Source organism: Sander lucioperca, chromosome 9 (assembly GCF_008315115.2).
Source record: "Sander lucioperca isolate FBNREF2018 chromosome 9, SLUC_FBN_1.2, whole genome shotgun sequence".
Classification (NCBI taxonomy): domain Eukaryota; kingdom Metazoa; phylum Chordata; class Actinopteri; order Perciformes; family Percidae; genus Sander; species Sander lucioperca.
Window position 1 is genome coordinate 33,858,270 of NC_050181.1, and position 24,881 is coordinate 33,883,150.

At 40.4% G+C, this 24,881-nt stretch overlaps 2 protein-coding genes across 3 annotated transcripts in view; one reads left to right on the forward strand and one right to left on the reverse strand.

Moving 5' to 3' along the window:
* The first annotated feature begins 709 nt into the window (after positions 1-709).
* Positions 710-5,710, forward strand: si:ch211-155e24.3 (uncharacterized protein LOC100150696 homolog). The gene is made up of 4 exons (XM_031298125.2): positions 710-1,338; positions 2,002-2,111; positions 3,093-3,192; positions 4,639-5,710. The coding sequence occupies exons 1-4, from the start codon at positions 1,125-1,127 to the stop codon at positions 5,616-5,618; spliced, it is 1,404 nt and encodes a 467-aa protein (XP_031153985.2). The 5' UTR covers positions 710-1,124; the 3' UTR covers positions 5,619-5,710.
* Positions 5,711-11,750: 6,040 nt separating this feature from the next.
* tesk2 (testis associated actin remodelling kinase 2) overlaps positions 11,751-24,881 on the reverse strand; it is a 47,147-nt gene continuing 34,016 nt past the window's right edge. For both annotated transcript variants that reach the window (XM_031298124.2, XM_031298123.2), the window contains 5 exons: positions 24,447-24,530; positions 23,120-23,206; positions 19,714-19,852; positions 14,585-15,118; positions 11,751-12,557 (listed from right to left, as the gene is read on the reverse strand). In XM_031298124.2, coding sequence (XP_031153984.1) covers positions 12,253-12,557; positions 14,585-15,118; positions 19,714-19,852; positions 23,120-23,206; positions 24,447-24,530 — 1,149 coding nt within the window. In that variant the 3' untranslated portion in view covers positions 11,751-12,252. The remainder of the gene's footprint in view (positions 12,558-14,584; positions 15,119-19,713; positions 19,853-23,119; positions 23,207-24,446; positions 24,531-24,881) is intronic.

A 24,881-nucleotide genomic window follows, 5' to 3' on the forward strand; every position in this document is an offset into this window, starting at 1 on the left:
GTGTTTATAAGTTGTCACAGATGGCTTTATTAATGGTTAATAAAGCCATTACCAATGTTTTATAGATCCTTTATATACCATTAATAATAATAGTTAAAAAGTGACTAAAATCAAGTAATGGGCTACTTGTGGGTTTCACACTTTCTATTATGTCATCAAATTTAGACTTAGAAATTTTACTTTTTTTTTTTTTTTTTTTTTTTATTTTGGTCCAAATGTTCCAGATGGTAAGTGTGCCATTAGAGTGTCCTTTTTCCACTATTAACGGCTTATAACAGATGTAACGTTATAGCTACATGATTAGTAGACGATTCATTACAACCCTTATAAAGGTGACTAATACATTAAATGTCTGTTTATTTCTCACACAAACACACATCTAAATATGGCATGAATGCTCATTACTTAGGTGAGATTTAGCTTCATGTTTTATCAATATTGATAATGTTTGAATGTGGTTTCTGTATATCGACGTCGACATCAAGTTATGGACATTGTTTTTTAAAGTTTTAGTATTTTAGGTCATTGTTGATGTATAATAATTACAAGAAAAACTAAATGACTTGCCATATTAGCAACTTTGTCATATTTGCAAATGTCTTTAGTCACCTAGATTCACCGTGACTGCTGACTTCCGCCGCTGGGGTCACAGTCATACTGTCTATGGTCGCAGTGCGGATGTAGTCAAATATTTACGGTAATACAACAAGTGACGCTGCTACGGTCACCTCGTTGCGGATTCCAGTACGTCCCTAAGTGGCAGAAATAACGTTGAACTAACAGCACTGCTATCGTTAATTAAAACAAACATTCCCCAACTTGTGTTGAAATCATATTGCGGAAGGTGTCGAAATATGTCAGTCAAAAAAGATTCATTAGTTTTAATGCGACTAAAAGCAGAGAGGGAGTGAGACCGCCCGAGCTGACCACGGGTGGTAAAAACGAGCGTCCCTCCCCCTACGTTACCGTCCACGGAAGACATTTAGCATTTTTACAGCACGAGTACACACAGTCCTCTGAGGAGCAATTTGCATCTATTTAACCTGCAAGTGAGTGACATACAGACGCGTACAGGTGAATATATTTATTTCTTTTTGAATAAAGAGACTGAACTCGGCGTCAACATGGAGGACTGCGGCTTCCAGAGCCAGCTACTGTCCGTCATGGAGGTCCTGGCCAAGGCAGCTGTGGCGGAGATAACCCGGCGTGTGGATGACAGCTGCGCGGTGCTACGGCTGGAGGTGAGCCAGAGCCGGCGGGACATCGAGCTGCTGAAGCGGAAGAGTGAGGTGATGGAGGCAGAGCTGAGGAGGAGCAGGATGAGAGCCAGGAGGAAAGGTGAGGACGGGTTGCCATGATACATTTATTTCCTGGTGTCATGTTGTTGTATGTAGTTTCTGCTTCAACCCTTCACCTACATCTCCTATTCCAGCCTGCCTGGTTTGTTTTTGCTGTTTCGACTGAAACATTGTCCAACAAATGTGAAATGAGTGAGTGCTCTTGCCCTTTTTTTCCAGGTTTACTTAAACTTTCAATATATGGCAGTTATTTCATACTATTATGTGTTATGACTGTGTAGCGCTGGGCGATATGAAGAAAATCAAACATCGCGATATTTTTGACCAAGTACCTTGATATCGATATTGCGACGATATAGTAGGGATGACTATTGGTGCTTTCACAAAATATTTCCACAATGAGATTTGTGGTAAACAATCATCAGTAATGTGGATATAATAAAGTGGGTAAAGGCAAAAAAAACAAACATAAAACAGCTAGAACAGTCTGGTAAGGTCAGGAAATGACATCACTTTACTGTTATGCAGCCTTTAATATCAGGAAAAGACAACACGTGTCATATCACGATATTACCATATCCAAAATTTAAGACGATATCTAGTCTCATATACCAATATCGATTTATATTGATCTATTGCCCAGCCCTGTGACTGTGTATAATACCAGTGTAAAATGTGGTGTATGTTTGTTGTTCTTCCTCAGCGTTTTATCCTCCAGCAGCAGAGAGATTCTCTCCTTTAGTCCGAGTGGTGTTGAACAGAGGGAGACAGAGCACATGTTGGGATGCTGGGGCTCAAACTCAACCCCAGCAGGTATGGATACTACAAAATATTATTTTGAATGTTTATTAATCTGCTTGTTTGATTAATCAGTTGATAATTTAGTCTGTGAAATGCCAACAAATAATGAAAAATGCCTCTCACCGTTTCCCAGAGCCCAGTGTTATTTCTTTAATTAGCTTGTTTTGTCTGACCAACAGTCCAAAGCCCATCTATGCTCAATTTACAATGACAACAACTGATAAAAGCAACAAATCCTCACATTTTATAAGCTAGAGCCATGGCTGTAACAATTAATTTCTTGTTCGCTTGGTAAATGACTTAAACAATTCATTGATTATAAAAAATGTGTAATTTCTTTGTCTTGATTCATTAGTTAGTCCTACTCAATAGCGAATATTTCTTGTCTTTCTTGTAGGGCTGGGACGATATGCTTTTGTCCCGATTCCATTCCTTCCCGATACATGGGTGCCGATTGAATTTGTATTGTGATTTTCATTTATTGCAATTCGAAAGTATTGATATACTGAATATTGCGATTTTCAAAAACAAAAAGTTGAATAATACACTTCTAGAGACAATATATCTCTAATATATATCTAGACATTTCTAAAAACGAATTGTTTTCTAAGAAGAATGCACATCACATGTCAGTCAGTCAGTCGTACATTTATTTCATTTGTAAAGAAGAACATAACATGGACTTTCTGCTTTCTTTCTTTTCTGTTCTCGGTTTCGATGGAAACGGATTTGATTTAGTCCCCGCCAGTGGTACCATATAAACAGAAAATATTAAGGTGAATCGTTGGTAAAAAAAAAAGAAATTAAAAAATATTGATTCTGGGGAAAAGAATCAATTTTAAAAATGCGTTTTTCTGTTTTTTCTCCCACCCCTACTTTTCCAGTGCCCTATGTGAGCTTAAAAATAAAGTTTAACGAAATGCATATTGAATGGTATTTTACAGGTAGTTAGTCTCCCGTGTGTGAGTACTAATGTTGAACGTGGCGTTGCAGTGTGCAGACGTGGAACGTGCTAATGAAGCTGGACACATCCTGATCAAAGAGGAGTGTGCAGAGGAGGACCTGTGGAAGAACGAGTCAGAGGACAAACTCAGTGAGTACAAACCTGTACACACTGGGCTTATTTCATACTGCCAAGGGCTCATTGCACGGGTGGAAACGGGTCTCAGTTAAAAAAATCTCTGGTAAAAATTAGGGCTGCACAATATATATAATTTTTTTTTTTATCGTCATGGCGATATCGACTGGCGCAATAAACACATCCCGACAGACACTCAGAGGTTTTTGTGTTAGTTGAAAGTAAATATCAGTAGAAAACTGCACTTTAAAATAGAACTGTCATTCTTTTTTTAGTGGTGCCTTTTATATTCAGTTCAATGTTCAATTTGTATAAAATAATGTTGGAAATAATTTCCTTCTGTTTGTTTTAAATTTACAAGCAATTTGTTGTATTTTAGCAGCAGAACTGAGTACACTTTTATATCTGCCTATATTTTGCAAATAATATTGTTCTCACCGTATTCAACAACTTTATCGCATGTTTTCCTCATATCGTGCAGCCTTAGTAAAAATGCATGTCTCCTTTAAAAACAATCCAAGGCACTCGTAGGAATATGAAATGTCTGCATGTACACACTGCGTTTCACATAACATGATCAGCAACAGGTGTATACTTTTAAAGCGTGTTGTAGCAGCGTGTGTATGATTACAGAACGTGACAAAAGAATACCCACATTTCTTAATACATTCCAAGGTTTTATGTGACTATTTCAGAGTAGAGAATAGAGCTGAAGAAAAGACTGTTTAGCTACAATGTGACATATTGCCCTCCATTTGGAAACACACATTCTTTGTGTTCATAACTTGGATTTATTGAAACCACTGGAGCCCAGCAAATTCAGGTCAAACGGACTACAGGTTGTGTTTTATTGTCTTTCATCTGGTCCAGTTTCTCTTGGTTCGACAGCATTTTATTTAACCTGAATCCAGTATTTAATCTGCTTATTGAATGTGAATCCTTATTGGGCCCATTTAGGTTTTATTCATTTTACGCAACAAGTTCTAGAAATGAATCTAATATTTAAGAACCACAACTCAAATGATAACATTAAACATAATGAACACTTGTATTTGTTGTGCTATTTAAATGGCTAAATGTTTTGTACGTTGCTCTCTGGCAATAAAGAAAAGAGCGATATGAAAAGATTTGTTGGATGTAGAGCCAATATGAGCAAAATATGTGATAACTTTGTTGAATACCACGATAACGATATTACTCGCGATAAATAAAAGGAAATCATTTCTATGAACACTGATATAAAAGGCACCACTAAAAAGAGAGACAGTAACTTTTTAAAGTGCAGTTTTCTACTGATATTTTCTTTCAACTAACACGACAAATCTCTGAGTGTCTTTCGCGATGTGTTTATTGCGCCAGTTGATATTGCGATGACAAAAAAAAAAAAAAACGATATATTGTGCAGCCCTATTAAAAACCACTACTTTAAGATGCTGTGTGGTTCCTGTGCTTTTTCTTTAGTCTGTGAAGCCGAGCAGATGCCACATTTGGAAGCCTCACAACCTGCCCAGACTGACATCTTTGTGGAACATTACCACCGAGCTGAGAACGCAGCCGAGCCTGGATCTCTGGTTTTCCCGACAGACGGCTATGACAGGTTCCCCGAGCAGCAGCAGCAGCAGCAGCAGCCACACAGACACCAAACTGCTGCAGAGCTTGTAGTGAAACACGAGAGAGACGGAGAGCCCGAAGAGAAGGCAGCTCCTCTTGATTCAGCCCACAGGTTTGTGACAGAGGAAGGAGACGGACAGCTGTGGTCGTCCAATCAGTGCAGAGACGCTGCTGAGCCGAGCTTCCCGTACTCTGAGCCACCTCCCTCTGTGGCCCCGCCTCAAAGCGGACTGCATTTGGAAGACACGGTGCCCCGAATTCACTCGATAGGGAAATCCCACTCGGTCGTGGTGAGTTCAGCGCGCGTGAAAAGACGAGCCAGAATGTTTGGATGTAAGAGGCCGCAGCCAGATGAAGGACACGGTGCTTTATCACAGATCAACACCATGGGCCGATGCTCGGTTCCTCCGCCGTCACAGCTTCATCAGTACCCAGAATCTCCCCAAGGGAGGAACCCAAACCAGGATCTGACGCCACCGCCGAACCTAGCCGCAGGTGTTTCTTCTTTCTGCGGGCACAGCCGCAGTGGCCTGGGCCTGGCGAGGAGGACGAGGACGCCCTGGAGGTCCGGCATTGGCGAGAAGAGGTTCAGCTGCACGTACTGCGACAAAAGCTTCATGAGGTTCAGTCAGCTCAAGGAGCACCTGCGGAGCCACACGGGGGAGAAACCGTTCAGTTGCCTGCAGTGCGGTCGCAGCTTCACCAAACAGTGCAACCTGATCCGACACGCGGTGGTGCACAGCGGAGAGAAGCCCTACGCGTGCTCGCTGTGCGGCAAGTGCTTCACCCAGCGCTCCAGCCTCAAGTCCCATCAGAAAACAGCACACTGACTTCACAGGGGTTTAAGGCCGATTTATGCTTCTGCGTTAAATCCACGGCGTAGGTACGTGTAGATACAGACCCTACGCTGTAGCCTGGCATGCTCCTCTCAAAAAATGTAACTACACGAGTTGTTGCGGCGACGCAGACCGCAACAACTGTGTGTGTGTGTGTCCATTGTCAGCATCATTTCCCTGCTTCGCATTCATTTCTATGGGAGCAGCGGTGCAATGCATTCTGGTAGCGTCGCTGGGACTTTTGTCCTTTGTTTGACCTTTGTCGATCTGAAATGAAGACAGATTCAGCAACTGCATGGCCTATTTCTCGCTTAAAATGTTTTCAGAAACACGTTTGCTTGTCCAGACTGATCTCATGAAGTGGCGTATGTATGACACACCAATTCGTATGCCATTTTTGGTGTGTTATCAAGACGCATACTCGTTTTTTAGCGTGTTTATCAACGCTGTATGGCCTCCATTGACTGACATTACATTGCGATTGCGTGTGAATTTACACTGTAGCAAGTAGCATGAAAGGGCGAAAATCCGCATAGGGAGGTTAGTCGGGGTGGTGGATGGGTCAAACACAGGACTTTCACCCAGGAGACCGGGGGTCGTGCCCTGCATGTCACGTTTCCTAAACTCAACTGTCGCTTTCTTCTTTCCCTAAACCCAACCCCGTTCTTCTTTTCCTAAACCCAACCGGTTCTTCTTTTCCTAAACCCAACCGGTTCTTCTTTTCCTAAACCCAACCCTGTTCTTTTTTTCCTAAACCCAACCAGTTCTTTTTTTCCTAAACCCAACCAGTTCTTTTTTTCCTAAACCCAACCAGTTCTTCTTTTCCTAAACCCAACCCCGTTCTTCCTGTCCTAAACCCAACCCCGTTCTTCTTTTCCTAAGCCCAACCGGTTCTTCTTTTCTTAAACCCAACCCCGTTCTTCTTTTCCTAAACCCAACCGGTTCTTCTTTTCCTAAGCCCAACCGGTTCTTCTTTTCCTAAGCCCAACCGGTTCTTCTTTTCCTAAGCCCAACCGGTTCTTCTTTTCCTAAACCCAACCCGCGTGTCCCGTTTCCTAAACCCAACCGTAGCTTTCTTCTTTCCCTAAACCCAACCGAGTCTTCTTTTCCTAAGCCCAACCCTGTTCTTCTTTTCCTAAACCCAACCCGTTCGCTGTATACGGCGCTCAAAATGCGTACAGATAACATGGCACTTGGCTTTAGAAAGTGGCGTGTATGTTTACGCGATAACACTCCAAGTGGCGTGTATGTTTACATCCGCTTTATACAGCGTAGACATACACGCAGATAGCTCAAAATGCATACAGATAACACGCCACTTGGCTTAAGAAAGTGGGCGTGTATGTTTATGTGAAGTCATGATGTCATGTTGGCTTGTCAGTGGTCAGTGAAGAGAAACTGGTGGAAGCCCACTACCGTGCAATGCTGGGAAGCATATAAGCATAGACAATGACGCGTATATGGACACATGATGGTTGCTCGGCCGTGGCTTGGTAGCGTTGCATTCCCCCCCCCCACCCCGAGTCGTTTCCTGATTCTCCTTCTCCATAAACAACATGAAATCAGGGAGAGGGTTAACTTTTCCTGCTACAGATTTCTGACCGTAGTCAGAAAGCACAGGGGAGACACTTTGTTTCTCTCACTGTGACTCTAGAGTCACTACTCGCTCCGAAGCTAATCGCCGTCACTCTCTCACTCGCTCTACCACACACACGGACACTCTGCGTGGAGCCTCCGCAGAAGCATAAATCACGCTTTATTTTATACATTTGATTCGCTGATATATGGATGAAATTGTTTTGTTTGTTTTTACTGTTGTTTAAATGTATATATTTTTGTTTAACACCGTTTCATATTATTATATTTAAATAATATTGATATAATAAAACCGACTAGTCTGGAATTGTAATACCAAAACTTTGTTTAAAGCCGTAGTGCGTAGTTTCTGTCGCCCCCATGAGGAATTCTAAGTAATGACAACAACACTGCTCAACGCAGCCACTAGTGTCCATTCTTTTCCGTACAGTATGTTGGTGGTCTATTGAACCTTGAACATGTCAGTTGTAATCCATCACACTGAACACCAAGTCTACAGTTTGTCTTTACTGCATTACCTCACAACAATAAATATGGAGGGAATGGTCAGTATATCCTGTTTTGAAAGGCTCCATTACAGTAAAATGAGCTGTTGACTGTCTTATTGGACTGTTTGACTTTGTGAGTTAAACAGCACCTTTACCGCTTTGGTCTTATCAACATTGTTAATATATTTTACATTGTAAAAGTACTCGTCTAACATGTATTGTTGTGACATGTAATGATGCACATAAGGAGTGACAGAAATATGAAGGATACCCTTATTAAGAATATAATACCTTCACACAAAAATACCTTCACAATTGCAGTAAGTTTTGTCAAATAAGATCCAGATTCTTTTGAATATCGCCAGGGATTTATCTTTCAGGAAAACAATGTTTAGCTCCAAGACATGCGAGAGAAACAAAGTGGGCTTACAGCCAAAACACACTGGCTTATTTAATTTCGGCGACCATGTTATCCAATCTGTCCGTTCCAGCTGCGTTCCGGTCTGTCTACGCTGCGGTGTGTTTTCGCTGTTTGGCTTGTCTGAGTAAAGCAGTCTAACTTAGTCTAACTCACTTATTGCAACCAACCTGTGAGACTTTACTGTGACACTCCATCAGGATGAAAAGTGTGGATCGTTTGACACCAACTGTCCACTAAGGTTGCATAGCCAGACCTATCTCCACAGCGCTGCGGAGGAAGATTTGGCAACAGGAGCAAACACTCTTGGTTGTTGGCATTTCTTCAAACCAATCATCTTTTTGGGCAGCGCTAAGCTCCGGACGCAGCGACGGTGGCTCTGCTAAATAGTCTTGGGAAGGAACTTGTTTTGGTGGAACATCTGATCCCCACTTAAGAAAACGCCACATACAATATTAAATGAAGTTAACTGTTGACACAATACTGTAACATGAGCTATTTAAATTAGCTGGATGCATGGTTAAGGCTAATTTGCTCTTACCAGTGTATCACCATGTGTACTTCGTCCACAGCAATCCCACCAATCGGTCCCAAAACATCCCAGTTAGAGAGGAAATGCCGTAAACATATTCTTTGTAAATCTTTACAATCATTCCCCAAAAGAACCAAACAGACCTGCCTTGTTGCCTGATCCAAATTTTCTTCAAAGCTTGCCATTTTCAGCATGTAGCGTTGCTCAGAGGTTCCGGTTGCTGTTCCTTGAAGCACCGGAGTTTAACGTAAACGCAAAGAAATTGGAAGGTGACGGACATCCGCAACTTTTTCGGTAAATGAACAGTCGTCGATCCAGACTAACTACCCACATGATGAATCCAGTCTCTGAACTTGCAAATCGAATCTGAGAGCAAAAGTTTTCACACGTATTTTAAAACAAACATGACATCCTAAATGTTAAGCCCAGGCTGTCTGAGCTTTTCGGAGTGTGAGTAAAGGTTGCACTGAAATACAGAATAAGAAACAAACGCAAAGAAAACTCTGAGAAGCTTTGTTATTCGATCAGCAAAAAAAAAACATCTCAATCTGTATTCATTCAGGCAGGGAACACAAACTTTTTACACAAATATACAAAGGTAAGACATTAAAAAGGTTTTCTCATAAATATGAAATTAGATCCTTTATACTGTAAAACAGTGTCATAAACGTTACATTGGTTGCATAGAAAAGTAGTGATTAGTTCATAGGAGATCGCTGTACAAGTGCATTTTAGTTCCTATTGAAGTAATGGGACCGTATGAGACTGAGATCAGCAGAATGGAACAACAGAGAAATCTACAGTCATTTAGTTGGTACACAAACATTTAGATGAACAGTGAAAACCATTTTGATGTTAAACAAACGTTCGCAGTGAGACTCTTTACCTCAAGGAAGTCTATTTTTAGAAATCCACTGGAGTGTGTTGATAAAGGTAGAAAATGTCACGACACCACCAATTTCATCAGACAAATTAGGGAGTGTGTCTCGATTAGCTTTAGATTGGGAATGTGCTCGGTAACACTTTACTTGAAGGTATCTACATAAGAGTGACATGACACTGTCATGAACACATGACATTGTCATGACACATGAACCCTAACCATAACCATAACTTGTCATGACAAAAACCGAATGACACTTACTAAAAGAAGCGTTATGTCATAAACGTTTATGACTTGTTTATAATGTTGACACGTTGATGACAGTGTCATGTCACTCTTATGTAGATACCTTCAAGTGAAGTGTAACCATGTGCTCCAATTAAACGAAAATATACATTGGATTTGAAGTCAAATCCCGCCACTTGAAGTTAGCTTGTACCATCTTTGCAAGAAAAGAAAAAAAAGTTTATTCATTTGTTTAGCACTAATAATTTGTGATAGAGCAAACATATTTTAGGTGTTTGTTTAAATTATAGTATACAGTATAAATTTAGGGTAGCAGGCTGCATGCGTGAACCAGGAAAGCCACTCGTCTTCTCAGCACCACTATGGTAACTTTCTGGTTAACTGATAACCAACAATCTGTAAGGAGCATCAACAGTAATCGCCGTTTGTTTCATAACACTGTTTCAGGACATTTTTGCAGCATTTCGACAAATGTACTATTTTTATTTTTATATAGTTGATGTATAATTTACATTACTGCTGTCTAGGGCTGGGTACCGAATTCACTACTTTTTAGGCACCGACCGTGTTGCCTCTAAAGTATCGAGTATGGAAAAATGCCTCGTCATTCTATACCCAACAAGTAAATCAGCATCAGTGAGCCAATAAGCACGCAGCATGCTTCTACGAAGATCTAATAATGTCTGTGATTGGCTGTCTAACGTGACACGACATAGCGGCACGCAGGAAAAACTACGTTACACAGAGAGACAGTGCTCACGTAGCAGGAGCTGAAAAAATAAATAAAAAGGTTTGTGATGTCATTTTTTTTTTGTTTTATAAAATTGGTATTGAAAAAAGTATGGTTTAGGAACCGGTATTGAGAACATGGTATCGGAATTTTATATTTCTGAACGATACCCAGCCGTACTGCTGTCCTTTATAATAAGGTGGAAATACATTTCATTTCTCATCTTCAGGGAGCGCCTTGTTTCTAGAAATTTCAGTTTGGACTTTAAAGCGAGACTATGCAACTTTTGCAGCACAACATCCACTGTAGCCATAAATTACAGCATGACGGCACACTGAATTTAAATTCATTTAGGATTTTCTGAATTGAGTTGCTTTAATGACTACATTCTTGGGGGTGAAAGTGGATTCCTGCCTTTGGAGACTGTATTTGTGACACAAAAAGGATGTGGTACACATAAAACAGCAGCAAAGGAAAAGAAAGTCAACACAGCCATTTCTAAAGTGTGCTAACATTAGCCACCATAAGCACGGCTACAGCGGCTAAATCCCTGAGTATATTGAAGTGAGAAAGTAATTCAACTTTTCATTTGAAAGAGGAAGATTGTTATTTTTTTCTTTCAAAAGTTACATAGTCTTGCTTTAAATCTTGTTTTTTTGTTAGTTTTTTTTTTTACTTTGGCTTTATTTTTTTGACAATTTCACCATCATTGTGTGTGAATAGGGAGGCAAGAGGGGACTGTTTTGAAAACTTGTGCTTTCGATTAAACTCTGACATCCGAGATTTGAAAGTTGGCTTTCGAGCAGCAACTTTTAAATGCAAAAAAAACTAACTTTAGAAGGTCCTTTTACTACAACATCCGTGTTTGCCTACGGTTTGTGTTCTGGATGGGATGTCTCGCCAACACTGCCTGTGAATGCTCGGCTTTGACTGTCGAATGACGTTAGCTTGACTGATTTACAGCACAGCTGACCCAACAGAAAGGTCACTATGTCACCAAGGGGCTCCTCTCTTAATTCACTATCGCTGTTGTTAGGCAGACTCCCCTGTGAATTACTTTGAGGAGACTTGATTAAATGTTTTACCTCTGCAGTCTAGTTCGTCAAGTCTCTTGAGTGTTGATTTTCACGCACTCAGTTATTCTAAATCACCTCTAAATTGTCTTGTCGTAATATCAGCGCACTGTCTTGTTAATCAGAAAAATATGGGATTGTTTTTATTTTATTTAGCATAAACATTTGTCTAACAAAGAACACAGGAGGAAAGTCTCAAAACACGAGCCTTGATTTTTAACAACATACACAACACAAGGGATCTTCAATACACCTCGTCATGGACAAGACGCCTAACGTTAAGACACCTTTAAAAGGAAAACAAATCTACACCATCTCACAATATTAAATATAAACCTTTTTCAAAAAAATAACCTCTATGCCAAGTGTCCATTGTGTTGATAAAAGCTTTTTTTTGTGTTGAATGGAGACTTGTCCTGTCACACCTGGGTGATAATATCTTTGAATCTACATCAGGTGTGCTTGATTTATTAATCCACATGTTATACATTCACTTGACAGATTAAAAGTGTTTTTTCTCTTCTCTTTACGTTTTATTTTTCCAAAACCTTTGAAATGTGTCCGGCCTGTCAGTCTGCTGCCTCCGTCCAGGGGAAAAAGTCCCCTCTCTCTTTTCCAAATCCACCACATCCTCCGTGTGTGTGTGTGTGTGTGTGTGTGTGTTACATGGGGCAGTGTGTTTCTGTCCCTCTCTCTGGTCCCTCACCTTCGGCCAGGCTGCTGGAGCAGTCCATCGCCTCCCCACTGTTTATGTCGTTGCTGGGGACCATCGGAGACCAGCTCTCCCCAGGCTCATCATCATCGTTTCCCTCCTTCCTCCCCTCTCCCTCTCGTTCCTCCTCCCTTCCTCTCTGCCTGCAGTAAGGCGGGATCTCAACCACGACGTATTTCTTCACCCAGCTGCCCAGCACTCCCTTCTGCCGGACGTCGTTTCCCATCAGGCCTGCGTCACACCTGGAGTTAGTTGCTGAGAGAAATAAAAAAAAAAGAGGGAAATGGTGTTAAGGACAAAACTCAGGAGCAGCACATTTCATTTCACATACGTGAAGAAAGTTCAGAAGACTTTGATGACTTACACAGGAGACTTTAATTAACTCGATTGAAGGAAGATTTCAGGCAGGCAGTACAGTTTAACCACGATGTGTTATTGTGTCATGCGGTCCCAACTCTCTGAAGTCCCTCACTTCCTGAAGGTGTATTTAAACTCATGCTGGAGGCGTTATGTTTAGCTTAGTCTATATCCACGACATTCCACTTCCGGGATTGCTCCGGTGCCGCCGGAAATTCCGCCGGATGCATGTCTTTTCGTCCGATGTCCATTACCTTCCTCTTTCTTTGTGTTGGCATTCTAAACTCCAGTGGATTTATGAGGACTATGGTTGACTGCTAGACTATCTGTCCAATCTGAGTTTTCTGTTGCACGACAAAACAACTTTTGAACGTACACAGGTTCCACCAAAACAAGTTCCTTCCAGAGGCTATTTTGCAGAGCCACTGTGGCACCATTTTGAGCTTAGCACTGCCCAAGACAATTGTAATTGGTTTAAAGAAATGCCAATAAAACAGAGCATGTTTTACTCCCATCCCAGAATGCTGTGTGGACTAGCCAGACCCTCCTCCGCAGCGCTGTGGAGGAAGGTCTGGCAAAGCGAGACTACGTTTAGCTGAACCTATAAGGTAAACAAAGATATTGCGGGCGCCCAAATATCTTGACACAGACAAAAGGTGCTATGTGTTTACTTTCCCTATGGCCTTGGCAGGGTGGGCGGCACCGTCTTATCATACAGCTGTCGTCCCGTCATCGATGGAGGCACAGAGTTGAAGTACTTCTCTGCCTGGAAAGGTTATGAGGTTATGTTGGACACTGACCTGAATGACACCCGGCTGCCATTGTCTCAACCTACATAGCATGAGTTCATTAGCTGGAAATTCCACCCCAAACGGGAAAGGAAGGGAACAATTATTACCTAATTTGGTGATACAGTTGTAAAAACACTACGCCTGTGGCTTAGTTCCTGCAACAGCTTCCCACTTGTACCAACTGCCAACAACCACGTACACACATAACAACAACCCTTCAACATCATCAAAATCAGGTGCGTTCCAGTTTTTAAATGCCAAATAATGTTGGACTGCAGTTATGTGTTTTAAGCTCTTTGCAAGTGTCTCTTTTTTATTTTTGCCACATTAAATATCAAAATATGAAAAAGATTCTTCAGTCTTTAGAAGTTACATTTAAGACTTTTTATGTCCTTTTTATTGAAAGCGTGCCTATGTTCCCACAGCCCTATGTTCCCACATTTCTAAGATTTAAAAAAATTAGGCCCTATGTTCCCACATTTCCTTTTTCATAAATTTGTATCAGATTTTATCCCCTAACCCTAAAAAATGTTGTGGGAGGATAGGGCTTAAATTGAAGGGAAATGTAGGAACTCATACCTAATTTATGTCCTAGAAATGTGGGACCATTGGGCTGTGGGAACATAGGGCTGACCCCTTTTTAATACCACAGGATTAAACTTAATGCCAACTTCACGACCATATGATGGAAAAATATATATGAATTTTAAGCCTGAGAAACCACACTGATGGCGACTACATCATATCCGTTTCCAGCAAAACGAAAGCGAAAGAAGAAAAAGCATAAAGTTCATGTTACGTTCTTCTTTACAAATGAAATAAATGTCAGACTGACTGACTGACATGTGATGTGCATTCTTCTTAAAAAACAATTAGTTTTTAGAAATGTCATGATTTATTGTCTCTAGAAGTGTATTATTCAACGTTTGTTTTTGTTAAAGAAGAAAAGAAAATCGCAATACTCAATACTTCTAGAGTCGCAATAAATGAAAATCACAATACAAATGGAATCTGTACCCATGTATCACGAAAGAATCGAATCAGGACAAAAGCATATGGTCCCAGCCCTGTTTTTCAATACTTTTAAGACCCCGTGGGAACCCTGTAAAAGGACACCCTGATCAGAGAACTCACGTGGCAGCGTTGTGGAGAGCTGGCTGAGGTTACAGGTAATGGAGCCGTTGTTGGAGCCAACAGCAGCAGCAGCCAGGTGGAAGACGTCGGAGCGGGGCAGCTGGGGGGACACCGGTAGGGAGTGACACTGTCTCCCCGGCAACTGCTGCCAGTAGTAGGACGTCTCCTGCTGGGCTCCTCCGGGCCCCCAAGCAGACGGATGGGTGCTGAACACGCTCCCAGGAGGAGAGTGCAGGTCGAACACCAGCGAGAACACCGACTTGCTGGGCACATCGTAAAACTTGATCTTCCCCCCGCACAGGTCCTCGCGGGCGGTGAACGGGTTGATCTTGCGAGCTTTAGAGGCTCCGTGAGCGATAGGGGGGTTATAGTAAGGGTCCTGGACGTTGACTTTCCTTCCTGGTTTGCAGGAGAAGATGTCCGACTGGCTGCGGCTGAGCCAGATGTTCCGGCGGGGGCGGGGGGATTTCGGCGGGATTTTATCGTCCTGGAAAACCAGAGGGTTCAGTCGCTTGAAGCCCTGGATCTTCTCACCTTGAGACAAAAGAGACAGGTATGGTTTTATGACACAATTTTAGGTTCAAATTTACAGTTCACTGGGAGACACTCCCATTGACAAATGATTGTCAATTATTGGTGTTTTAAGTCCCCAACGTCGTCTTCCAGGCAGCGCTGCACTAGGATTAGGCAATGGTTAGGGTTAGATGCCTTGAAGTCGATGGTCGCAGCGCTGCCTTGAAGTCAACGTTGGAGGCTTAAAACACCATCGAGCTCAATTCTCCCACACCTTGGGTACACATTGTTGTGTTCATGATTGAAATACTCTTGACGAAGGTCCAGAGTGACCGAAACATTAAGTTTTCTTTAATAAATGGTGATGGTTCAGCAAGAGCAGTGTGCGGGATTTTCTCTTTCTTCAAGTCCTTGTTTTTGTCCTACGTCTACCTGCACAGAAGAATTTCTTTAAAAAGGTCAAATATGGCTTAAAAAAAAAGACCCTCCGACAGATGATACTTGGCGATCAGTAGTCAGGGGAATCTATACAATGGAAAAAAATAACTTTCATGCTGAGATTACAAAATGCAGGATTTATGGATCAACGGTCGCCTTGGCTGGATGTGGTCGGGGGGCGAGGCACGGGGTTAGGAGGTTTTGGATATTTTTTGCAGCTAATGCCTTCTTTGTAACTGTATGTGATACGGGGTTGCTGTGGCTGTTAATGTCAATGATATGGCTTTTATATTGCTACTTTTGGTGCGTATTGTTTCTTTGTTTATTTTGTTTTGTGTAAAAGGATCAAACTGATGCAGTTGTGGGGAAATACTGTATGTTCTAGAAGCTTATGAGTGAGAAGTGTTTTTTTTCTAAGTAATGTTGTAGGTAACACGCAACTCAGTGTAAGGAAATGGACCGGAGAATAAGAGACAACTGGATTTAAAACATAAAAGAAATATTGTAACAACTGGAATGTATGTTAATGTATACAATTGTTCCATGAACATAAAGTTGATAAGAAAAGGTCAACATTATATGACATTATAACTATAGTAAGTCTAGAGTTGTGTCTTCCATTTTTTGAGAGAAATAAACAGTCCTATTATCTTGTTAAAAGTGCTCTGATGGTAAAATAGATAATCTAATGTAACCACTAGGTGGCAATACAGGCTAATTCCTGCATAGAGTACAGAGACACAAGTTCCTTGAATCCCTGTTGGATTATACAGAAATGTCCTCTAAAGTGTGGTTGGATCTTAATTTTCTCTTAAACTTGAATTAGTGCAGCAGAGAAATAAATATTAGGATTAAAGAAAGAATATGAGGATGACAGAAACAGGGATTTAAAAAAAAAAAAAAAATGGCATGTCTTGAAAGAAATCTCAGTTTGCAGCAATCGATCACATTGTTAAGAAAGAGATTGTTTATACAAACACAGAAATATCAATTTCATTAGTTGACAAAAATCAGTTACTCCTTAAAGTAGACACATAAACAAATGAGCTAACCATGAAAACATCTTATTTTATCTTCCTCTCAATCCCATTTTTTGTTTCGCTTCACCCATGCCAGGAAATATCCGATTACTCATGTGACTCACGAGGGCCAAAACAGCTACTCTAACAAACTATTTGGCTGAAAAGTTGTATTGTAAGAGAAATATTTCCTACTACGAGGGTGATGCTGGTTTACAGGAAATGCTGATGCTATCAGGTAAACAGAGAGAGGGAGCAGAAGAACGTCATGACAACTGTCAGATCCAGGCCATGTTTTACACACAAAGTAACTATTTCCTATGCCAACAGGCCCAGTATGTGTTTAATAAATGTTGTTAGTTACATTAGTAACTAAGCACATTTGCTCAAATACTGTACTTAAGTACACATTTGAGGTACCTTTACTTTCCATGCCACTTTCTACTTCTCCTCCACTATATTTCAGAGAGAAATATTGTACTTTTTACCCCGCTACATTCATCTGACAGCTTTAGTTACTAGTTACTTTATAAATGAAGACTTTTGTGCTCAAAAATTTTAGTTTATAAAATCTGATGTTTTATTATAAATTAAGCTAGCCAACAATATAACGGCCTACGAGTCCAGCTGAAATGATTAGACCATTAAACACACAACTGTTTGGATCGTTTCCAGTTTCTAAAATGGGAGTATTTTTCTGCATTGAGTACTTTTACTTTTGATACTTTAAGTACATTTTCCAGATGATACTTACATACTTAAGTAACATTTACGATGCAGGACTTTTACTGTAACAGAGCATTTTAACAGTGTGGTACTAGTACTTGTACGTAAGTAAAGGATCTGAATACTTCTTCCACCCCTGGCTTCGTCTAGATTAACAACCCAAAACCAGATGGAAGAATCCACGCTGTTGTGTCACTACTCTAAATCACTCCTGCATCCTGTGACGTCATGTGTTTGTGTTCACCTTCTTCACACCGTAGTACTGAGGAAAATGAGCCAGCTGGCTTGTCCAAACAAAAACATTACCGCCCCCCGTCCCGACTCTGTGTTGTTCAGACATGCAGGCGGCGGTACGCTGGACCAAATTAGAAGTGAAACCTGGGCCTGCTTGGATCAAGTATCTCAGAGCAGTTTTCCTCCTCAGCCAGTGAAGTTTATATTATAAGCAACCCAAGGACTCTGTGCTCTGCTGCTTTGAAGTGTGATACGGATAAATGTAAGAACAGATTTTTACTGAATAACTTACTGGGGTGCAAAGAACAGGTGATCCAGATAGAATAGTGGAAATAGGGTTATTACTCTCCTGGCAGGCTTATTGTCAGGCTAAAAAGGAAGGGAAGTTTAAATCTGGCTTGAACAAAGCTGGTTGTATGTTTGGGTGAGGACAGTGTAAACAGTAGCTGACTGAACACATATGGAAACAACAGTGCACTTTGCAAGAGGAACTGGTGTTAGGAGAGGAGAGAAGTTTGTGTCAGGCTGGACACTGACGGGTAACAAGTGAAATATTGGCCAGCTGAGTGGCTGGCAGTCTGACTGGTAGGGGTTGAGGGAAAAATGTATTCACATATGTATAGGGATTTTTTTTCGCAATGATTTATTTTTTTTATTTTTTTTTACCAATGGTTCACCTAAATATTTTCTGTATATACAGTATGTACGGTATATGGTACCGTACATAAGTATTCATACCCATGCTAAAGTTGATTAAAAGAGGAATAAAAAAATTATCTTTTGGAAATTGATCTTAATGGCTTAATTAAAAAAATTAGGAAAAATCCAACCTTTTAAGGACACCAATTTTTTTGTGAATGAATAATGTATGGTAAATAAATAAATGTTCTTCCTTAAAATACAGGGGCCATAATTATACATACCCCTATATTAAATTCCCATAGAGGCAGGCAGATGTTTATTTTTAAAGGCCAGTTATTTCATGGATCCAGGATACTATGCATCCTGATAAAGTTCCATTGGCCTTTGGAATTAAAATAGCCCCACATCATCACATACCCTTCACCATACCTAGATATTGGCATGGTTTTATTTCAGTTAGCCTAATAGCTGGTTTGATTTGCATTGATATGGATCTTATCTCAGTTAGCTATTATGCTAATTGAAATAAAACCATTCCAATCTCTAGGTATGGTGAAGGCTATGTGATGATGTGGGGCTATTTTAATTCCAAAGGCCAAGGGAACTTTATCAGGATGCATAGTATCCTGGATCCATGAAATAACTGGCCTTTAAAAATAAACATCTGCCTTCCTCTATGGGAATTTAACATAGAGGTATGTATAATTATGGCCCCTGTATTTTAAGGAAGAACATTTATTTATTTACAATACATTATTCATTCACAAAAACAATTGGTGCCCTTAAAAGGTCAGATTTTTCCAATTTTTTTTAATTAAGGTATTTAGATCAATTTCCAAAAGATGATTTTTTTTATTCCTCTTTTAAGTCAACTTTAGCATGGGTATGAATACTTATGAGCAGCACTGTATATACGGTACTGCTGACGGTGTCTACACCATATCCGTTTCCAGCAAAACAGAGTGAAAGCAGAACATGCAGAAAATCCATGTTATGTTCTTCTTTACAAATTAAATAAATGTCAGGCAGACTGACTGACATGTGATGTGCATTCTTCTTAGAAAACAATTAGTTTTTAGAAATGTCTCATGATATATTGTCTGTAGAAGTTTATTATTCAACTTTTTGGTTTTGTTAAAGAAGGAAAAGAAAATCCCAAAACTCAATACTATGGAATCGCAATAAATACAAAACAACCTTTGAACGTACACGTTCCACCAAAACAAGTTCCTTCCTGAAGCTATTTTGCAGAGGCACTACGGCTCTGTCTGGCACTTAGCACCGCCCAAGACGATTGCGACTGGTTTAAAGAAATGCCAATAAACCAGAGCACGTTTTCTCCCATCCCAGAGTGCTGTGTGGACTAGCCAGACCATCCTCCGCAGTGCTGTGAAGGAAGGTCTGGCAATGTGACACTACCTGTTTCCCTTCCCACCACTTTCCTTTACAGGAATTTACAAGCGTCTTCTTGTGGACGAAAGGAGGTAACTATTATTGCCTTTAAAGAAATGACAACCCCCCAGCATCACAGAGTGAAACTTTGTGCAGTGCTGGTACCTTTGGGTATGGTCTTGTTGTCGTTGTCCCCGCTGAGTGGGACGCACTCGTGCTCCATCTCTTCAACTTTAAGGCGTACGAGAATCTCCTCGAGGTGTCTGACGATGTCTGGGAAGGATGGACGGAGTTTAGGATCCATCTGGGGGAGGAAAATAATGGAGTTATGGAAAAGGATGAGATGTATATTTATATTCTGTAGCGTGGTGAATTAGCAGGGATCGATTGCACTCATCAGATTATCATCAGGGAAAAGTAAGTAAGTAAAATGTATTCATAGAGCACATAACAAAAGTGCTTTACATAAAAACATACAAGATAATATATATTATCTTGTATGTTTTTATGTAAAGCATAAAATATATATATATATTAATACACAAGACACAAATAAAATTACAAAGTAATACGTAAAGTGCAGACCGTCTTTGTATGATTTTTAAAAGAGTCCACAGAAAAAGCATTAAAGCTTTAGTGCTTTACTCTTTGATATTAACGAACGTCCGTTACATTCAAGCCATTGCCAAATGAGTTGACACAAAGCTAATTACGCGATCACGGAAGGCTTGTATCATGTGGACGTGTCGACAGATTTGACGTAGAATTCCTCATGAGGGAGACATAACTACGCACTATAGCTTTAAACTGAATTCATAGAGGACGTAGGCCATTATTACTGATATTTTCTACCTGACAGAATGAGCTACATTACCTCAAACTACATTTATAGAGGGGGTAGGCCATTCTGATAAATATTCCCCACCTGACCGAATGAGCTACCCTACTTTAAACTACATTCGTAAGGGTGGAGGCAGAGCGTTCTAAAGGGTCTTTTATTTATTTATATATAAAGAGAGGGAGTTGACAAATATGGTTGAAGTAGCCTGACCGTGCAATGCTCTGTATGTCAGAGTGAGAACTTACGTACTCAAGTACTGCAAATAAGTACAAATGCTATGCTGAGTCATTTCTTTCTTATGCCACTTTCTACTTCTACTCCGCTACATTTCAGAGAGAAATATTGTACTTTTTACTCCGCTACAATTAGCTGACAGATTTAGTTACTAAAAAATGAAGACTTTTGCACACAAAACACATGTAGTTTATAAGATATGATGTTTTATTATAAATTAAACTACCCAACAATATAACGGCCTACAAGTCCAGCTGAAATGATTAGAACATTAAACACACAACTATTTGGATCGTTTATAATTTAATTTAGAGTACTTTTACTTTTCATACTCTAAGTACATTTTCCTGATGATACTTACATACTTTTACTTAAGTCACATTTTCAATGCAGGACTTCTACTTGTAAAAGAGTATTTTTACAGTGTGGTATTAGTACTTCTACTTAAGTAAAGGATCTGGATACATCTTCACCAGTGGAGAACATTAAACTGAATCCTATATGCAACAGGAAGAAGGGGAAGAGACTTAAGAACAGGGGTGATGTGAGAGCGTCTGTTTGACATAGTGAGCAGTCTTGCGGCAGCATTCTGGATCAAGAGATGACATACTAAGTTAGGGGAAAAGTGCGTTACAATAGTCAATGCAAGATGAGATAAATGCATGTATAAGTATCTCAGGAAAAAGGAACGCCAACCTGATAACTTTCCATTTACAAAAGGTGCAACACATAACACTGACCATGTTAATTATGCAAACCTATACTTATAATTTACATAAACAAAGAAGACCAGAGCTGATGCCTCTACAAGCATTTGCATTGTATTTTACAAGATGGTCTTCCAGGAAATCTACTTTATTTTTTTTATGGCTTTTATTTGCACTTTCCTTTGAAAACATGCAGTTTCTCAGCAGAAAGTGGTACAAAAGAAAAGCATTTAGGGGGGAATCACCTTTGCATGTCAAGATGTTACATCATGCATCTTTATTGAAAATATTTCAAGTGAGGAAAATTCAAAAAGTAGGGACCAAAGTTAAAGAAAGAAAAGAAAATTAGGCAGGAATAAGGAGAGGTTGGTAGACTGTGTGGACGGGAGAACAGGTATACGAGGGAGCATGCTGCTGGGAGAGAAAAAGAACAGATGGTAGAACAAGACGGGGCACAAACATGCGGCTTAAAGATGGAGACATACAGCTGACACAGAAATGCAAAGGGGTTGAAATAAGCGGCTAGAAAGATACTGTAAGACTGACTTTTATGAAAATCAAATTACACCTAGGTGCTATGGGAGAAAACTTGGATGGAGGATGAGGGAGAAAAGGATGATAAAAGTGAGACAACAGACGAGGATGAGAAGGGATGGAGGGAGCCAATATAGCATCAGTCAGCAGGGTGCTCCAAAGTCTTTAATGCCCTTGCCCACTGTGCTTTGTAATTGTGTCAGAGAAAACCAAAGAAAAAAAACACAATTCCAGTCCAGTGATTATTATGCAATGTGAGAAAAAAACTAAACTCTCCTGAAAAAAAAGGGATTTGTTTTGGTTTGATTTACTTAACGTCCCCTCTGTTTTCAATAGTGATTGATTTCACAGCAAATCAATGTATGAATAGAGAGAGAAGCCAAGTCTGTCGAGGAATGGTCCAGCTTTTAGTGAACAGAAGACCCCCTGGATAGTGAGCTAATTCAGATTATTCAGATAATCAGATTGCCCCTTTATCTCCGAACAAGGGAATAATACAGTAGTTACTTAAGAAATTAAAAATAAAACTGAGGAACTCCCAAGAAACAACAAAGACAAGCCATTTGGAAAATGTCTTTCTCTCGACAGAGAAAAGTTAGTCATAAACACCTTCTTGTCATAGATGCACTTAAACATGACTAAACATAACTGTAGCAGATACATGTTTGCTGGTTGCTAGGCCTGTAACAATTATTACATAATTGTCTAATCGCAATTTATTTACGTAATCACGGTTTCTTTGATTAACCGCAATGAATTGCTCACATTGTTTAGATATGCCAAATTGTAATTATACCAGTGATTATTGGTCGGACTGCTGAGCTAAAGCTATGCTAGCGGCAGCGGTCACTTGTTGCCATAGCAACTTCAAACGCTCTGGGCTGACTCAAGCCAGAGAAATTGAACATGACTATATATTTTAGGGGGGCATACAGTTAGAAATAAAGTTAAGTAAAGAAGCAGTGATGACTATTTTGCCACATAGTTTTGCCAAAAGTGAGGACTATTTTTTGTATTTTATATAATGATTTTGTTTTTGTTAATGATTAATGCTTTGTTTTATATTGATGAGGATACATGTTCTATTGTCAATTTCATGTTCCTTTGAGAAAAAAAATACGTTTTATGATAATAAAGGGCGTGGTTTACGTGCCGTGTACTATCACAAGTAGACAGGGAATTTGTTACAATACTGTAATGTCTTATGTGACCGAGACAGAGACACACTGATTGGACAGAAGTGTAGTGGACTCACATTGCAGCAGTTGAAGGCCAGCTGGAGGAAGTCTGGCGGACAGTCTCCAACCATGTGCTGGAACGTGTGATAGTCCAGGCCGAAGTTCTGCTCAGGAGGGAGAGAAGACAGAGAGATTTCGATAGACGAAAGTTAAACAGGAAATATGTATTTACCATTCTAAAAGTGGGATAAACACAGAGATGGACAGAGCTTCATCAGATGTTTGACATACTGCAACTCCTCTGCCAAAAGCAGCTTCATGTCATACTAAACCCTCAGACACGGTCCGGCTGACTGCCAAGTTTGCATTTTGGCTCAGTCCACTGACATTTTAAATCACACAGGCTGTGAGACAGAAGAAAAGGTTTCTGCAGCTTTCAAAAAGTTTTTACAATATTTTGTAAAATATTATAAGAATTTACATTAAAAAATAGGTACAGTTGTTTTAAGGTTAACCGCTGCATTGAACTAAATGTAAAGATTTACAAAGTACACAGCATTTCCTCTCTAACTGGGTAGTTTTGGGACCAATTGGTGGGATTGCTGTGGACGAAGTACACATGGTGATACACTGGTAAGAGCAAATGAGGTTTAACCATGTATCCAGCTAATTTAAACAGCTCACGTTACTGTATAGTGTGAACTTTATTTAATATTGTATGTGGCGTTTTCTTTTGCGGGGTGCAAATGTTCCACCAAAACAAGTTCCTTCCTGAGACTATTTTGCAGAGCCACCGTCACTGTGTCCAGAGCTTAGCGCCGCCCAGGACGATTGTGATTGGTTTAAAGAAATGCAAACAACCCAGAGCGTTTTTTTCTCCTATCCAGGAGTGTTTGCTCCTGTTGTCAGACCTCACTCCGCAGCGTTGTGGAGATAGGTCTGGCTATGCTTAATTCAGTTTGAGTCAGTTTGATGATTCAGCATGATTCATCATAAAGCAGAAAGTGGTCATCAGATGAGATATCGCCTTCACAAGAATGGAATGGACAGACATGACGTCACAGGTCTAATTAGTTCATGTCGTCCTGGAGTCCAAATTAACATTTGTGCCAAATGTGGTGATTTTCCCTCCAGAGGGTTCAAAGATAACGTGTTATCACAGACTTACGGACGGACGGACATCATAATGCCTCCGGCCCGGCCACAGCCGCTGCTGGCACAGAGGCAAACAACTGACTTTGCCACACACTTTAAGGTCTGTGTGAGTCATGTGAATATCACACTGTATAAACAAGGTGTCAATTATGGGATCAACAGATCAACCTGTGGACAAAGGAAACAGGCAGGTGGAGGTGATACAAGATTACAGGGTGGAAAAGATGTGAGAAGTAGATGAGCAGTCACCTCTGTGCGGGGGAGGAAGTCTGGGTCAGCCTGGACCCTCGCAATGATCTCACACAGGACTATACCGTAGGAGAACACATCCGCCTGAAAACAGACAGACACACATAAACACATGCAAACACCAACACTTGTTTTCTTTTTCAAAAATGGTAAACTGTCTGACACACATAGTGCGTGGCATTATCTTTGTGGGGACCCGTCATTGACATAATGCATTCCCTAGCCCCTTACCACAACTAAATGCCTAACCCTAAAACCAAGTCTTAACCCTCAAACAGCCCTTTAAAGTTGTGGGGTCCAGCATTTTGGCCCCACAAAGCTGTCCGGACCCCACAAGTATACTGTATACCCGGGTTTTGGACCCCACGAATATAGTTAAACAAGAACACACACACACACACACGCACACACACACACACACACACACACACACAC